The sequence below is a fragment of the Mustela erminea genome, chromosome 16 (assembly GCF_009829155.1).
Source record: "Mustela erminea isolate mMusErm1 chromosome 16, mMusErm1.Pri, whole genome shotgun sequence".
Taxonomy (NCBI): domain Eukaryota; kingdom Metazoa; phylum Chordata; class Mammalia; order Carnivora; family Mustelidae; genus Mustela; species Mustela erminea.
Window position 1 is genome coordinate 6,522,819 of NC_045629.1, and position 19,264 is coordinate 6,542,082.

General features: G+C 39.5%; 1 protein-coding gene across 1 annotated transcript; it reads left to right on the forward strand.

Moving 5' to 3' along the window:
• The first annotated feature begins 16,866 nt into the window (after positions 1-16,866).
• On the forward strand, positions 16,867-19,062 carry NPBWR1 (neuropeptides B and W receptor 1). The gene is made up of 2 exons (XM_032316887.1): positions 16,867-17,175; positions 17,388-19,062. The coding sequence occupies exon 2, from the start codon at positions 17,564-17,566 to the stop codon at positions 18,560-18,562; it is 999 nt and encodes a 332-aa protein (XP_032172778.1). The 5' UTR covers positions 16,867-17,175; positions 17,388-17,563; the 3' UTR covers positions 18,563-19,062.
• The last annotated feature ends 202 nt before the right edge of the window (positions 19,063-19,264 follow it).

Consider the following 19,264-nt stretch of genomic DNA (forward strand, 5'->3'; position numbering starts at 1 on the left):
CGAGTATCTGCTTTGCAAATATTGTGTGGCAAATATTCAGTCTGTGGCATTCATTTTAATTTTATTAACACTGTCCTTTCCAGAGCAGAAGTTTTCCATTTTTATCAAGTCCAACTTATCAAGTTTTTTCTTTCTTGGATCTTGTGTAATGTATCACATCAACAGACTGAAGAGGAAAAAAATCACCTGATTGTATATATGGAGCAAAGCATTTGACAAAATCTAACACCCATTCATGATAAACTTTCAACAGGAATAAAGTGTAACTTCATCAACTTGATAAAGAACATTAACAACAACAACAACAAAAAAACTCCAGTTAACATCATAGTTAATGATAAACTACATGCTTTCCCTTTAAGATTGGAAACAAAGCAAGAATGTTTTCTCTCACCACTCTTGTTTTAATATCATACTAAAAATCCCAGGTAATGCAATAAGACAAGAAAGGCAAATAAAATATATATATATATATATATATATATATATATATATGTATATATATATATATATATATATATACGTATATATATATATATATATATATATATATATATGTAAGGAAGAATTAAAATTGTCTTGTTTCACAGGTGACATGATGGTCTATGTATAAAATCCCAAATAATCAACAGTAAAGTGATTATAGCAAGGTTGTATTCAAGGTTAGTATGAAAAATTTTATTTATTTCTTATATAATAGAAATGAAACAGTAGAAGTTGAAATTAAAAACACAGCAGCATTTATATTAGCATCAAAAATGAAATAATGTGAAATAAAAAATTTAAGCAAATATCTAATATAGAACGTATAAGATCTATATGAGGATAACTATACAATTCCGATTAAATAAACCAAAGAAGATCTAAATAAATGGAGAGATACTCCATGGTCATGGATAAGAAGATTCAATATTATTAAGATGTCAGGTCTTCCCAACTTAATCTATAGATTCATTTTGATCGTAAGAGTAAAATCCCAGCAAGTTATTTTGTAAATATCAACAAAGTGATTCTAAAATTCATATAGAAAGCCAAAGATCCAAAATAACTGAAATATATAGAAGAGCATAATCAGAGGATTGACACTTCCTGACTTTAAGATTCACTATGAAGCTATAGTAATCAAGATAGTGTGGTACTGGCAGAATAACAAACGGGTAGATCAACAGAACAGAACAAAGAGCCCAGAAATAGACCTATTTAAATAGGTAGTCAGATGATCTTTGACAAAGGAGCAAAGACAATTCAATTGAGAAAGGACACCCACATGCAAAACAAACAAACAATCAAAAAAAAAAAATTTCTAAGATCATCTAGTATCGCCCTCGCCCCTCAAGGACGACAAGACGCCCTGGTTCGGATGCATCTTCTCTCTCTTCTCTCTCTTTATTTCCGCAAGTCTACACACTTATATACGCTTACATGACCAATCAGCAAGCAGGGTACAGGAGGGAGCGAATCAGGCTGTGCACCTAAACAAACAACTTCGCTAGCAACCAATGCTGTTTACTTCCTCTTTGGGCATTCCGCTTAGTCTCAAGAGGCAATCCTAACCTGGCAACTAGCCAGGCGCCATCTTTTAATGGCGGAGGCCACCCTGGCCAGGGGCCTGCCTCCAACATCTCCCCCTTTTTTCTTTTATGGCAGGGATCGTGCCTGTCTTAGGTTGTCAGTGGCAGGGAATATCCTTACCCGTCATCAGACGGCAGATATCAATGATCTGCGTCCTGTCTTAGGTTGGTATATTTCCCCCACCAATCTTACCCATTGTTGACTACCGATCCAGCATACTTAGCCACACTTGGGGGGATGTTCCAGCCTCGATGGCTAACAAGGCCTGCACCATGGCTTGCTGTTGCCTATGTTGCTGTCACCTCCAAATACTAGCAGAATCAGGCCCACTACAAGGATTATCATCAGACCAATTATGCTAGCCCATTGTTTCATAAAGGTTAACACATCTTGCAATGTTTTGATTATCTCTGGGAGGGTTGCAAGCTCAACTCTGGTGTTATTTATCCTTGTTATGCCTAGTAGCAGGTGCTGAGTATAGTTTTGGAATTCTGCGGACTAATTACCCCGCAAGTATTGGGAGAGCTGTCGGGAGACATTCTGTAAGTCACTCATATTAGTATAGGCTATGGGAGTTACACAAATTGCCGGGAAGGGTACTATACATCCCAGTCCCAATAGGGCCCCCCATATGTCCACTTGTTCTTGAACCAAATCCACTCTCTGGTTGACTATTAGGATTCCTGCTTGCAGATGTGCATTGATCTGAGTCTGTGTTTGAAGGGCAGCCGCCGTTCCTTCTGCAAGGGTGTTCACAGCTTCCGCAGTGGGTATAGTTGCAGCAAGCGAGACTGCTGCTGCCGTGGCGGCTGCTGTAGATATAGCCAATGCTGTCACAATGTTGGCTGTGATACCAAAATCTTTCTTCTTTCTGGATAGCACCACCAGTAACTTGTCCTCTGGAATGGAAACTGGGATAGGAACATGGGTAGGGATACGCATAATCACAGCCAGCTTGAAGGCCGTGACATTCAAGATAGCAAATTCTTAGTGCAATTCAATGTATCATTCAGCTCACTAGCATTTGTTATGAGGAAAAGGAATGGTGGTGAGACCCATATGGGAGTGGGCTGATAAGTAATATTATTGGGACAAGACACATTAACTGTTGTCTCAAAGATACTAGAGTCATTTTGTTTATAAGAACAGTTGAGGAATTTGCCACCATTTAACATGGACACTGCTGAGATATCAGTACATGCTCCTAGCAAGTTATAGACCTGCCATGCATCAAAGGGAGAGGAGGGAATATGAGAGAAGAGTTAGTCACTGGTAAAGGATATAGCCATGGTTTAACCACTGCTCACAGCTCTCTGGCTTGAGTCTGCCGCAGGAGGTGTAGCATCCCCAGAGTTATCATCAGCATCTTCAGCATCATGACTGGTGTTTTAAGGCAAGGCTGCACGCACCAGCCGCTCTGGGATCCAAATTGGAGCCTCCTTTTCCTGTGGAAAAACACATACAGACCCCCTACTCCATACTAACACTGGATCTGGTCCATTCCACTTTCCTGTGAGGATGTCCCTCCAAAGTACTAAAGGCTTAGTGGGAGCAGCAGCAGCACTTGCATGTCTGTCTGCAGCTGATTTACCCGTTTTGTCCAACGTTAAAAGATTAAAAAATAAAGAGAATGGTGTTGAGCTTATCTTTAGGGGACCTGAAGGTGTCCCCTATTTCCCCTTTTTGTTTATAAAGAGCATTTTTTATTGTAAGATGCACGCGCTCCACAACACCCTGTCCTTGTGGGTTATAGGGTATTCCGTGTATCAAGTGAATGTCAAGTTGTTGTAGGAAGGCTTTAAAGGGTTGTGAGGTGTAGGCTGGACCATTATCTGTCTTTAATTGGCGTGGCTTTCCCCATGCCGCGAAAGCCTGTAGGCAATGGGCGATAACATCTCTGGATTTTTCCCCCGTATGCACTGAGGTGAAAATTATTCCAGAGTAGGTGTCTACAGAGACATGAACATATCTTAACTTCCCAAATTCTGAAACATGTGTGACATCCATTTGCCATATATGATTAGGTAACAAACCCTTAGGATTAACCCCCAAGGATGGTGCAGGTAGTAAGACCACGCAATTTCTGCAGGAGACTACTATGTCCCGTGCCTGTGCTTCTTTTATGTTAAATTTGAGGCGAAGAGTTAAAGCATCCTGTTTCTTCAAATCCTCCCCTAAGTGGTCCCATTGAGGTATGTTTAGCAAGCCTTCATCTAGGAACCATGGAGCCGCTTTTTCCACTGTATTCAAGAAGGCCCGAGCAGTTTTTGCTTTTAGTGGAGTTTCATTGGCTTCCAGCAGGTCTTCTAAAGACCCTTCCAACCGCACTTTAGATACTTCAGATCCCATTATGAACACACAGACAACAGACACGGACGTTAAAGACTCACCGCTAAATTCCGGCTCTAAGGCCGCCCCACTTCTTATTGCGGACTCACTAAATCCCAGCTCTAAGGCCGCCCCACTTCTTATTGCGGAGTCGCTAAATCCCGGCTCTAAGGCCGCCCCGCTTCTTATTGCGGACTTGTACAAGTTAATCCCAGCTCTAAGGCCGCCCCGCTTTTTATTGCAGACTTGCTAAATCCCGGCTCTAAGGCCGCCCCGCTTCTTATTGCGGACTTGTACAAGATTCCCACCACTTTGATCGTGGTCCCTTCCCCGCTTACCTGCTGTTTCGATAAGAAAATCCCGGCTCTATGGCCGCCCCGCTTCTTGTTGCGGTCTTGTACAAGTTTCCCACCACCTTTGTTATGGTTTTACCCCGCTTACCTGTGGACTTCTCCCTTGCACGTTTTTTCTATTTTTACTCCCCGCTTTACCGCAGAATTCCCACTTTTGAACATGGCTAATGTCCCCACTTACCTGCGGACCTTTACTCCCCGCTTTCCTGCTGATTACCTTGCAAGATTCCTTTATTTAGTTCCCGGGTGCCGGCGCCATTTATCGCCCTTGCCCCGCAAGGACGACAAGACGCCCTGGTTCAGATGCATCTTCTCTCTCTTCTCTCTCTTTATTTCCGCAAGTCTACACACTTATATACGCTTACATGACCAATCAGCGAGCAGGGTACAGGAGGGAGCGAATCAGGCTGTGCACCTAAACAAACAACTTCGCTAGCAACCAATGCTGTTTACTTCCTCTTTGGGCATTCTGCTTAGTCTCACGAGGCAATCCTAACCTGGCAACTAGCCAGGCGCCATCTTTTAATGGCGGAGGCCGCCCTGGCCAGGGGCCTGCCTCCAACAATCTAGGTTTTTTCCTATATAAAATTTCTAGAAGTTTCATGGTTTTACATTTTACATTCAGGTCTATGATCCCTTTGAGTTCATTTTTTGAAGGGTATAATATCTGTGTCTAGATTAATTTCTATTTGTTTGTTTTTTTTAATTCATTAATTATATTCACAATGTAGTGCAACTATCACCACTATGTATTTCCAAAACATTTCTTGTAGCCATGGTTTTTAATTTTTTCCTGCTTTATTGAAGTATAATTGACATACACATTTTATAATTTAAATGTGTACAATGTGAATATGATATACTTGTATACTGAAATATGATCACCAACACAGTGTTAGCTAATATCACCAAAATGTAACAAAATTACCCTATTTTTTAGTGGTGAAAACATTCAAGATTTACTCTCAGCAACTTTCAAGTGTATAGTACAGTATTGTTATATCCCCAGAACTTATTTCAACTTATTCTAACTGGAAGTTTGTACTTTTTAACTAATATCTTTCCATTTCCCCTATACACAACTCCTGGTAACCACTATTTCACTGTTTGCAAGATTTTGGATTTTTCAGATTCTGCATGTAAGTTAGAACATGTATTATTTGAATTTGTCTGTCTCACTTATTTCAGTTAGTGCTCTTGAGATCTATCCACTTTGTCACAAATGGCAAGACTTTTTTTCTTTTTTTCATGGCTGATTAGTATTCTGTTGGGTGTGTATATACATAAATGTATATATCACATTATGTGTGTGTAATATATACACACATATATTTCACATATTCTTTATACACTTGTGCCACATTGTGTGTGCACCACATTTTAATCTTTCTTTCTATCTATCTACCCCACATCTTCTTTATCCATTTATCATTGATGGACCTTTGGTTTGTTTCCATGTCTTGGCTATTATAAATTATGCTGCAATGAACGTGGGGGTGCAGTTGTGTCTTGGACATATTGGTTTTATTTCCTTTGGCTATGTATCTAGACATGGGACTGTTGAATCATATGGTAGCTTATTTTTAATTTTTTAAGAATCTCCATATTATTTTCCATATCATTGTATACAGTGACTGTGCTAATTTACAATTCCACCAAGAGTGCTCAAATGTTCCTTCTTTACATCCTTATCAGCATTTGTTATTTCATCTTTCTGATGACAGCCATTCTAACATGTATAAGATAATATCTCAGTGTAGTTTTGATTTGCATTTTCTTAATGGTATAATATTGAGCACTTTTTCATGTACCTGTTGGCCATTTGAATATCCTCTTTGGAAAAATGTCTCCTCATGTCTTTTGTTCATTTTTAATTGGATTAGCTGTGTGAATTTTTTTCTTTTGAGTTGTATCAGTTCTTTATGTATTTTGAATAGTAATCCGTTATCAGAAATGCAATTTTCAAATATTTTCTCCTATTCTATAGTTTCTCATTTTATTTTGTTGTTTGTATCTTTTGCTGTGTGAAGGTTTTTTAGTTTGATATACTCCCACTTGTTTATTCTTGATTTTATGGTTTGTGCTTTAAGTGTCATATGCCAAAACTCATTGACTCACTGCAAAAACCTATGTCCAGAAATTTTATCCTATATTTCATTCAAAATATTTTATGGTCTTAGGTCTTACATTTAAGTCTTTAATCTATTATGAGTTGGTTTTTGTGAGTGATGTAAGATAGAAATGTGGCTTCATTTTCTAACATGTGGACACCCAATTTTCCCAGGACCATTGATTGAAAAGAATATATTTTCTCCATTGAGTAATTTTGGCTTAGGTAGTATTATTTAGCTGCATATACATCACTTTATTTCTAGGCTCTTGATTCATTCTATTGGCCTATGTGTCTACTTTTTATGCCAGTGCCATACTGTTTTGATTATTAGAGCTTTGTAATACAGCTTAAAATCAGGAAGTATGTTGCCTCTTGCTGTGTTTTTCTTTCACAGGATTTCTTTGATTATTTGAGAATTTTTTAGTTCCCTGTAAATTTTTACGATTGCTTTTCCTACTGTAAAATATGGCATTGGAATTTTGATAAGGATTGCATCAAACCTATAGAGGGTTTTGGGTAGTATAATCATTTTAACCATATTAATTATTAATTATATCCATTGATAAACATAGGCTATCTTTCCATTTCTTTGTGTCCTCTTTAGTTTCTTTCATCAATATCTTGTAGTTTTCACCACAGAGATCTTTTATCTTCTTGTTTAAAATCTGAGTTTTGACATTTTTATTGTAATGTGTCTTGGAGGAGATCATTTTAAATTAAAATAATGGATGATCTAGCTTCATGGACTGGGACTTCCAAACCTCTCCCCAAGTTTGGGAAGTTCTCAGTCATTATTTCTCTAAGGCTTCTGCCCCCATCTAGAACTCCAATGATTTGGATAGTGGTTTTCCTGAGGATGTCCTATAGATCATGTAAACTTTCTTCACTCTTTTTAACCTCTTTTTTCCTCTTTTCTTCTCAGATTGGATTATTTCAAAGTCTCTACCCGCTATCTCTGTAATTCTTTCCTTTTTTTGGTCTACTCTGCTGTTTTTTATCTTTGTTGCATTTTTCATTTCACTCAATGACTTCTTCAACTCTAGGATTTCTGTTGGTTCCTTTTTGTGGTTTCTATTTCTGTTAAATATTAAATTTTTTGTTAAATTTTGATTGTGTCTTATTTACCTGATTTTGTTCAGTTTTTGTCTGAGTTCTCTTGTTGGTTACCAAGTTTCCTTCAAATAATATTTTGAATTCTCTATGGAGTAAATCACAGAGTTTCATGTTTGCGTTCAGTTACTGGATGATTTTGATGTTTCTTTTCTGTGATATCATGTTTCTTTGACTTTTCACGTTCTTTGGAGTTTTGCATTGTTGTATTCAAATTCCCAGTTATCTCCTCCAACTTTTACTACCTGCCTTCAGGATAGAAATGCCTTTCATCAATTCTGCTATGGATTTTGAGGAATTCTCTGACTTTGTATTGATACACCTGCTCTTCATTTTCTTATCCCTCTGTGGAAGAATTATTAATGTTGTACATCTCTCTGGAGACTACAAAACGCCATACTGGATGTTGATAACTTTTGTTATGTTTTCCTGAAGGTGGCGCTGTGTGGTTTCTTCTTTGCCCACTGACCTTGGCAAGCTTTCTGCATGTGCTCCTTGCCTACCACAGCTTGCTCTCCTGGCATGTAAAGGCGTTTGCACAGGAGGTCAGCCAAAGAGTAGGAGGAAGTGTGTGTTTGGTATGCAGTGAGCTGGAGGTGCTTGCAGGGTAGTTGAGGGGGATCTGCAGGTGTGATTTTCCCTGTGTCTTGTGAGGCTTTCTGACTGAATCTACAATGTCATCATCAGGAACCATATCCCTTTAATGTCCTCTGAGAATTCTACATGCCATGCTGCTCTTCCTATCTTCTTCTTCCCCCATCACAGAGATTCCTTTTTAATGCTCTGGATGCTGTAAAAGAGAAATTAGTCTCCTAAGCATTATCCCAGACAGTTCAGGAAACTAGATGTTCATTTATTGTCTCTCCCTTTCCCCTGTGAGAGAAATCACAGGTCATCTAGTTTAGCTGTAAGCTATACTCCCTTAAGTGAGAGTGATGCCAGCCAAGACAAGCTGTTCCTCTTACCCATTCCAGTAACTCCAAAATTTGCTCCAACAGGGTATTAGACTTCTCCTCTGGAAACTGGTACTGTTGATTTCCACAAAAATTCTCTTGTCCTAAGGCCACCACCCAAATCAGTGTTGTGCAAACCCTCCTAGATGGTGGCCAAGAAGGACAGAATGAGTTCACAGTTTCTTGTAGTTCCATAGCTAGTGTTCCCCTCCATTTGCTTATTAATTAATGCACCAGTAGGCAAGACTCCTCCCAGGTCCCTTGGTGTATGGTGCTCAAGTCCCACAAATCCCACAGAGACATTTCTGTTTGTGGATGGATGGCAATTTTTTATGTCAAATGAAGGAAACAAAAAATGAGGGGCATTTTTTGTCACCGTTATGCTAATGTCACTCTCTATTCCTTTATTTTTAATCTATCTGTGCCTTTATATTTAAAATGAGTTTCTTATAGATCACATATAATTGGGTCTTGTTTGTTTATCCATTATGACAGTTTCTGTTTTTTCATTGATATATTTAGACCATTTGTATTTATAGTAATTATTGGTATAAGTGGATGAATAGCTACCATATTTGTAGCTGTTTTCTATTTATTGCCTTTTTAAAAAATGTATTTCTTGTTTAGTGTTTCACCCTATTTCTGTCACTTCTGATTTTAGTTGTACATTTTATATTATTTCATTTTCTCTTCTCTTTTAGCATATTATGGTTCTTAAAAAAAATTTTTTAAGTAGTTGCCTTACTTGTTGTTTACAATTAAGTCTACTTTCAAATTTCACTATACCCAATTATGGGTAGTATAGATCCCTTATAACAGAATATTCCTAATTCTTAACTCCCATTCTTTATACTTCTGTTATTAATTTTACTTATCTATATGCTATTGTCATTGAATACAGTATTGTCATAGCTACAATATTGAATACGATATTGTCATTGCCAATTATTGTCATCCAAAACTCATGTGATCTTAAATTTTAAAATTTTCTAAAAATTCCCAAATAATTTTTGGATGAAAAAAATCATGGAAATGACAAAATATTAATATCTGACTGATGCTAATAATAAATATGAGAACTTGTAAGATGGAGGTTGATTGGTACAATAATGTATCACCTCACACCTGTTAGAATGCTTGTCATTGGGGTGCCTGGGTGGCTCAGATGGTTAAGTGTCTGCCTTTGGCTCTGGTGATTCTGGGACCCTGGAATCAAGCACCATGTCAGGGACCCGACCTCTCCCTATGCTCATCACCTACCCCCCAACCTCTGCTCATGCTCTCTCTCTCTCTCAAATGAATAAAATCTTAAAAAAAAAATGCTTGTAAAAACAACAACAACAGGGACAAGTATTGGCAGCCATATGTAGAAAAGGTAACTCTTATGCACTGCTGTAAATTATAATTGTAAAATGTGCTGGTGCACCACTATGGAAAAAAATATACATATATATAATGGAGTACTATTTGGCCAAGAGAAAAGAAAATTCTGCCATTTGCAACAACAAGGAAGGACCTTAGGAGCATTATGCCTAATGAAACAGATTAGAAGGAAAAAGACAAATACTGTATGATCTCATATGTTTTAAGAAATATAAAGTTTAAATATAAAGGTTAGAAAGACAACTGAACCCATACATACAGAGAACAGATTGGTGGTTGCCAGAGATGGGGGGTGATGCATGAGCAAAATAGGTGAAAGTATTAAAAAGGTACAAAATTTCAGTTATAAGATAAATAAGTCCCAGGATATAAAGTAACATACAGGATGGTTACTTTAGTTATTAATAATATTACATATTTGAAAGTTGTCCAGAGAGTAAATCTTAAAACTTCTTGATATAAGAAAAAAATTTTGTAACTATTTGAGGTGAGATGAATATTAACTAAGCCTATTGTGATAATAATTTTGTATTATATACATGTATTAAATCATTAGGTTGTGCACCTCAAATTAATACAATGTTATATGTCATTTATATCCCAATAAAAAATAGGATGAATAAAACAAAAAACTGAACCTTGGAAAATAGTCCAGCATAATCCCTAAGAAAAAATAAAGTACCCATAAAAATATTATAAGTGAGGGTGCCTGGGTGGCTCAGTGGATTAAGCTTCTGCCTTCAGCTCAGGTCATGATCTCAGGGTCCTGGGATAGAGCCCAGCATCAGGCTCTCTACTCAGCAGGGAGCCTGCTTCCTCCTCTCTCTCTGCCTGCCTCTCTGCCTACTTGTGATCTCTCTCTGTCAAATAAATAAAATCTTTAAAAAATATTAGAAGTGAAAGTAATGAAATTAGGAATGGAAAAGATGAAAGGAATAAAGGAGGGTCAGGGATAGAGATAAAATGCATTTTTAAGACAAGCCATTGCATTTGCATGTAAGAAAATACTATAAAGGATTAAAACTCCAGCTAAATAATAACATGTCAAATAGGGAAATCTGTATAAAAGCACAGTGCAGAAATATACCTAGATAACAGAATTTATATACATGTTTATGATACTCAAAACAGTATACATGTATTTTGGTACAAAAAAGAAAAGCATGTATTAAAAAACATACATCAACTTCAGAATTATGCTTACTGTTTTGGATGGAGAACAGAATTTATACTTATTTCAAGGCATACAGATTCTTAGAAATGGTTGGGACAAATCTGGACTCCAGATCCATTTGAAATAAGGATTGGAGTATACAGTTTGGGGTAGGTTTTTGTTTCCTTCAACTAAGCTAGAAACAATTTTCTGTCCTTTGAACTGTTAGGTAGAGTTTTTGAGAGCCCTCTGTAGGAGTCTGAGTTTCAACTTCTTGCCCTAGATGACCAAGTCCCATCTCCTGTCTTCCCATGTTATTTTCTTTTTTTTAAAAAATATTTTATTTAAATAAGAGAGAGTGCACGCACGAGAGAAAGAGAGAGACAGAGAGAGAAATAGAGAGAGAGAGAGAGAAGGGGCAGGGGGAGAGGGAGAAATAGACTCCTCATTATGCAGGGAGCCCAACACAGGGCTCGATTACAGGACCCTGAGATCATGACCTAAGCCAAAGGCAGATGCTTAACTGACTGAGCCACCAAGGTGCACCCCCATATGTTATTTTCTAATTATTTTTATCAAGATATCATAATTCTCACACAATAAATTTCCCTGTATTCCTTTGTAATCCTGTTCTCCTGTCCCTCCCTGCCCTGTACTTTGCATCTCTTTCCTCAAGCAAAAACTCATCTGATTTCTGTCACAGTAGAGTGCTTGAATTTTCTAGAGTCTTTTTTTTTTAAGATTTTATTTATTTATTTGACAGACAGAGATCACAAGGAGGCAGAGAGGCAGGCAGAGAGAGAGAGGGAGAAGCAGGCTCACTGCTGAGCAGAGAGCCCGATGTGGGGCTGGATCCCAGGACCCTGGGATCATGATCCGAACAGAAGGCAGAGGCTTTAACCCACCAAGCCACCCAGGTGCCCCAATTTTCTAGAGTCTTAATAAATACAATCATATGGAGTTTTGTTTTTATTTTTGTTTTGTCTGGAATCTGTCACTTAGCATACTCATTTTTAAATTTATCCATGTTGCATTGTGTGCATCTTTACCTTATTCCTTTTTATTGTTGAATAGCACTCAATAGCACTAAATAGACCAATTTAGGGAGGACTGACATCTTAATGATACTGGCCTTTCAACCTATGAACATGGAATATCTCTCCATTTTTTAAGGTATTTTTAAATTTTTTTAAGCAATGTGTTGTAATTTTCAGTGCATAAGTCTTTCACATCTTTTGTAAGATGAATCTCTAAGTACTGTTTGATATTACTGTGAATGGTTAAAGGAGGGCACATGCTGAGATGAGCAATGGGTATTATGCACAACTAATGAATCATTGAACACTGCAACAAAAACTTATGATGTACTATATGTTGGCTAACTCAACATAATGAAAAAAAAATCAAAATAAAAAGACCCATCCTCCTGATATTTGTACTAAAATGATGTATTTAACAGAAATCTTTGTATACTACCCTCTGCCAAAATAAAAAACATCCTTATCCATTATATATATATATATATATATATATATATTTATATTTATATTTATATATTCACAGAACACAATCACTTCACATTGCCTAGCTACCCCCATGTACCCCGTCTGCAATGTCCTCACTTACTTACACTCTCCTTCCCATCACTTTCCATCTGATATATCCCTAGGTCGTCATCTAAGAATGACCATCTGTAGCTTTCCCTGACTCTCCTGGGCTGATTCTTTCTATCTACTATGTACATTGCATATTCACTGTTGGTATTAAAACAAATAGCACATAAAAAAATTTAAATAAATTTTAAACTTCTGAACATATATTATTAGTATATAAAATGCAATAGGTCTTTAAATGGTATCCTGCATTTTTACTAAATTCATTTAGTTCTAGTGGTGTTTTTGTAGATTCCATAAGATTTTCTTAATAGATAATAATGGTATCTTCATACAATGACAGCTTGACTTCTTTGTCCCTGATCTGAATGCATTTTTATTTTTCTTTCCTCATTATACTGGCTAGAACCTGCCATACAAGGTTGAATAGAAGTGTGGAGAGAAGACATCCTTATCCTATTGCTGATTTTAGGGACAAAATATTCAGTCTTTCACCATGACATGTCCTATGAGTTTGATGTTTCCACCTTTTCATTTCTGTCTTGAATACACTTTTTTTCTGAGCTGAGGAAAAACAATTTTGAAAGTTTTAGTAACATTAAACTAAAACATACTGATTATATTAGATATTGATATTCTTTGGACTCAAGATTCAAATATTTAATTGCATATGTTTTAAAACAAGAAGTTGGAATTTAACATTTTCTTATTAAAAAGCAAAATTGCTTCAAGCAGTACAAATTGTTATTGGAAATCTCTTTTGGGGCAATGTTGTGGGTGAACTTCAGGAAATATAAGGTATGTTTCTAAAAATGTATTTTATAAATCTGTTTATTCACTGTGTGTGTATGTGTTTGTAATAATTTCACAAGTGCTGGAATTATATATTCTTCCTTATATATTCTTATATATATTCCTTATATATTCTTAATTTCTTCTCAATAGTCATTATTTATGACTTCAAAGTACTATTCCAGTGATTTTTACAAATATTATTTTTTTACTAATATAAAAGTATATATTTCTTACAAATATCAAAGTATATAAAAGTGTTTGGGAAATTCAAAAAAGTGCAAAGAAAATAAAAATTACTGCCATATGTATATCCTACCAAAATATTTTTAACATTTTGATGTACATGCTTTCACAATTACACATACTTACATAATTATGTGTATGAAAATACACACACACATATACTTTTTAATTTGTCATTGTGCTGTATAGAAAACTTTCGATATTAACTTCTACTATGATGAATTAGCTGTATCATTCAAACCCTCCTGTTATAAACTACCATAAAAATTGAGAAAAAAACTTGACAGCTGTTTGAAGACATTGGGGACCAATCAAGAACCCCAGGATTTGGGGCACCTGGTTGGCTCAGTGAGTAAAGCCTCTGCCTTTGGCTCAGGTCATGATCTCAGGATCCTGGGATTGAGCCCAGCATCAGGCTCTCAGCTCAGCAGGGGGCCTGCTTTCCCCTCCTTCTCTGCCTGCCTCTCTACCTAATAAATAAAATCTTTCTCTCTCTCTCTCTCTGTCAAATAAATAAAATCTTAGAAGAAGAAGAAGAAGAAAGAAGAAGAAGAAAGAAGAAAGAAGAAAGAAGAAGAAGAAGAAGGAGAAGGAGAAGGAGAAGGAGAAGGAGAAGAAGAAGAAGAAGAAGAAAGCCGGGGTTTAAGGGACCAGGTTGAAATAGAGCATGGGAGAAGGGTAGGAAATGCAAAAAAGAGCATGAAGGTCTAACACACATGTAACTGGAGTCCTAGTAGGAGGAGGGAAGTGAGAGGAGGGGACAAAGCAGTAAACTGAAGAGAAAATGCTAAGGATTTTCCAAAACTGAACACAAAAAAAGATCAAGTTACAGATTTAGAAACTCTAAAAATCCAAACCTACATAAATGGAAAGAAAATCACTCCTAGCTCATCTTATTTGCCTGCCAAAAGATGAAATCAAAGACATAATTTAAGAACAGTTACAGAAAAAAGGAAAAATACCTTCAAAAGAGCTACAGTAAGACTGGAAACCAATTTTCCAATAGAAATAATAGATGCAAAATGAAAATGTACTGTCATTTAAACTGTTAAAAAAACCGAAAATCTAGAATTTCATATCCAATTTTTATTTCAACCATTTGAATAATGCATGTAGAACTAATAAGCTAATGAAGTATGGGAAATTGAATAACAAAATAATAAATTTTAATCCAGAAGAACATCAAAGCGGGGAGAAAAGGATGAAAACAATGGAGGAGAAACAGAACAAAAAATAACATTGTAGGTATACCAAATATTGCCAATGACTATATTAAATACATTATGAACTAAATATTCCAATTCATAAACAAATATTGTCAGGTTGGATTAAAAAAAACCTTATTATGTTTACAAGGGACATATTTTAGACATAAGGACAAAGAGATGTTTAAAGTAAAAAGATTTAAGTGAAGCTATTCCATGATACTACTAAGAGAAATAACTTTAATATTACAAAACAAAAGAAACTACGTACAAGTAGTAACACAGTTAAAGGAGGATATTTTATAATGAGAAAAGAATTCATTCCACAGAAAAATATAACAATCTTAAATTTGTGTGCACCTAATAAAACAGCATCAAATTATGTGGTAAAAAATTAACAAAGTTAAGCCATAGAGAAATCTGTAATCATTGACTGATATTTTTTAACAGTATCTCTCAGTAACTCATAAAGCAATCAGATAAAATGCCAATAAAAGAGAAGATGTAAGGAACATAATAGTAAATTTGACTAGTTGAAATAACCTAGAGTTTGGCACCCACCAAACCCAGAACACACATTATTTTCAGGTTTACATGAACTAATTAGAAAAATAACTATATACTGCAGGGCAGTGTTTCAACAGCTACCCATGAACTGAAATCATATTGAGTATGTACTCTTTTCACAGTGTAATTCTAGCTTAGTGCTAGAAATCAATGATTTAAAAAACTGGAAACTCTCCAAATATTTGAAAACTAAGCAACTATATAACTATATACATATATATGTATGCATACACACATACATACCCACGGATATACATATCTGTGTGTATTATATACACTTTATATATATGTGTGTATATATATATATATATAATGTGTACATTTTCTTTTTTGTTTTGCTTAATGTTATATGATGCTTTCTCATATATTTTACCTCATGGACATAGCCTGACTTTCCTGTTACTTTCTTCATACAAAGCATGAAACTGGAGAGGAGCTGAATTATGAAGATCCCAGGAAAAATACAATGAATGGGTAAAGGAAAGCATTTGTATTTCTGCCCCCAGAGGCTTCTTCAACTGGCACTTTTCACTCTCCTCAGTATCTTAGGACCTCTCCCTTAAAAATGCTTCATAAAGGACCAAAAATGCACTTTATTTGGACTTCGCCTGCTTTTGAGGGAAAGAAAATTTTTTGAGGGAAGTAGGATAGAATCCTGTGTTTTAATTTGCTGCTCTCCCAAAGGGAAGGTGGAGGAAGAAAATAGGACCTGAAGAGAACTCATATTGAGTTAATTTCACTCTGTCCTCAAAGGTGAGGTGCCTAGGATGAGTTCCCCTTTTTGTAGACAAAGAACTCTGCCTCTGTGAGGTAGAAACACTGCAGTCCAAATCTGCCCCATATCTGCCCTTGCTTTGCCTCGCTTGGCCACACTGCTACCACTGCCGGATAATTCTCTTAGCAGGAAAATCAGAAATGCGTGTGTGAGAATCAGTGTAGTATGTTGAACAACCTGAACGTTTTACGGAATATGCACTAAGTCGTAGTACACTAAAAGGCTTTCAGAAGCAGTTTATCTTTATTAATAGTTATTTTTTATATGTTTATTTAGAAAGACTAAAGTATCTCAAATTGTCCACCATTATTTGTTAATAAAGATTTAATAATCCTGTGAAGACCAGAGTATTAGAAAACGGGTGATTTGCATTTTAAAATTACATTCATTTCTCCCTTCTGTTTAGCTATGTAATATAAAAGTAACTTAAAATTTAAAATTACAGTCACTCATTTGGGGTATGGTGTTTTAAAAAATAGAATGGGAGCCTCAACTGCATTACTCTATTAAAAGAGACCACCACCAATATGCTTTGTTTCTCTTAAATTTAATTCTTAACAGGAGAGTTTTTTTTTTTTTTTAATTAATCAAGTGGAGTGACGTTCATATGGAAGGAAAAAAAGGTTTATGAGTAATGCGGTTCTCTGTCCCACCGCTGGGGTGGGGGTGGGGTGGGGGCGGTGCGGGAGACGGTCGGGTCAGTGGAGAGTGGTTGCGGCTGCGCCATCCCTAAGCTTCCAGGCGCGCAGGCTGGACCCCTGGAGACGCGAGCTGGCGCCTGGGGCAGAAGCAGCGAAGGGGACTTTCGGCTGGCTGCCGCCTCAGCGGTCACCGCAGCCGGCGGCCTCCTCTCCTGACCCTCCAGAAAAGGAGCCCCTTCCCTGAGCTCCTGAATGAGATAGAGGTTGCTACTGAACTTGCTACTAAGGAGGTACCACCGAACCTAGGGGACCCGTGTGGGCCAGGGGCGTCTTAAAGAAGAAGAGACGGGTTTGTATTTTTCCTATAAAGGGTAAGGACTCTTTACTCTGTAGGACTTTGTTCGATGTATTCGACTGGTTAGAATAAGATTTCAACAGGTAGCAGAGAACCATCACATGGGGGCCGATTTGGGGCGCCGCGCCACCCCTCCCGTCCCCTCCCGTCCCCTCCCCTCGGAACCGCACCTCTCGGTATAGTCGCACGTCGATCTTCATAACCCGTGCTTTCAATTCCGTTTTGCAGCCCGGGAGTCCGCGGCGACGGTGGGCTCAAAGGACTGCCAGGAGCGAGCCTCCCCCGGGGAAGCCGCAGAAGGACTTGGAGCGCAGGTCCACGCAGACGCGGGCTGGGGGAACTGCAGCTCCTCGCAGGGCACTGGTGGAGGGAACGGGGTCGCCGGCCCCTCTGCCCTGGCAGACATGCACAACGCGTCATTTTCCGAGCTGGGGCCAGCCAACACGTCGTGCTTGGGCCCCGCACTGGGCTGCCCCAACGCATCGAGCCCGCCGCCGCCTCCGCCGCCACTGCCTCTGCCGCTGGCGGTGGCGGTGCCGGTCGTCTACGCGGTGATCTGCGCGGTGGGGCTGGCGGGCAACTCGGCAGTGCTGTACGTGCTGCTGCGGGCGCCCCGCATGAAGACCGTCACCAACCTGTTTATCCTCAACCTGGCCATCGCGGATGAACTCTTCACGCTCGTGCTGCCCATCAACATCGCTGACTTCCTCCTGCAGCAGTGGCCCTTTGGGGAGCTCATGTGCAAGCTCATCGTGGCCATCGACCAGTACAACACGTTCTCCAGCCTCTACTTCCTCACGGTCATGAGCGCCGACCGCTACCTGGTAGTGCTGGCCACCGCCGAGTCACGCCGGGTGGCTGGCCGCACGTATAGCGCCGCGCGCGCAGTGAGCCTGGCCGTGTGGGGACTCGTGACGCTGGTCGTGCTGCCCTTCGCGGTCTTCGCCCGGCTCGACGACGAGCAGGGCCGGCGCCAGTGCGTGCTGGTCTTCCCGCAGCCAGAGGCCTTCTGGTGGCGGGCGAGCCGCCTCTATACGCTTGTGCTCGGCTTCGCCATCCCCGTGTCCACCATCTGCGTTTTCTACAGCATCCTGCTGTACCGACTGCGCGCCATACGGCTGGACAGCCAAGCCAAGGCTCTGGATCGCGCTAAGAAGCGGGTGACTCTCTTGGTGGTGGCGATTCTGGCCGTGTGCCTCCTCTGCTGGACGCCCTACCACCTGAGCACCGTGGTGGCGCTCACTACTGACCTCCCTCAGACGCCTCTTGTCATCGCGCTCTCCTACTTCATCACCAGCTTGAGTTACGCCAACAGCTGCCTCAACCCCTTTCTCTATGCCTTCCTGGACGACAGCTTCCGCAGGAGCCTTCGCCAGCTGCTGGCCTGCCGGGCTGCCGCTTAATCCTCCTCCCCACACCCTTTCGCGTACCCTGCGCCCCAGTCCTGGCTGCTCCAGCTCCGGCTGGTGCAGAGGGAGCAGGCGCCCGCGGAGCTCGGGAGGCCTTCCTGAGCTATAGGCTCCTGTCGCCGACCCCGAAAATTTGCTAAAGATCCAGATTCTTGGGCTCCGGCTCAGACATAGGGAATCCGACGCACTAGGGCTGCGCCCTCAGTTTGAAAATACCAAGCCGTCCAGATAATGCAGGACCACGTTAAGTATGAGGACTGTTGAGAATGAGAACGCAAGCGGAGCGCTCCCTAATGCCAAAGGGGCACCGAGTTGACCCCCGAATTTGACAGGGAGGTCCGGAAGGGAGGAGGAGGGCGGCAGTGGTGCTGGGAGCCCTCTGCCCTTTCCCCCTTTCTCCACCCGCCCAGGGCGTTCTCAACTCAGGCTCTAGGTGGAGGACTCTGCGCTATCCCTGGATACAGGGAGGCGGAGGCGGAGGTGGGGATGGGCGCTAGAAGCACTTCTTCGCTTGCCCTAATCGCTGGGGAAAAGGTCAAGTCTCCTGAGGTCGGCTCCCACCGCTCTGAGGAGCGGGGGGTGCCGTGGAGCGTACGGGAGTGTATGTGCGTGCGTGTGTATCTAGAGGAGGCGTGGGATTGGGTAAAGGAGGTTGGAGCTTGGCTGATGAGAACTGTGATAATTCCTCCTTCCCGT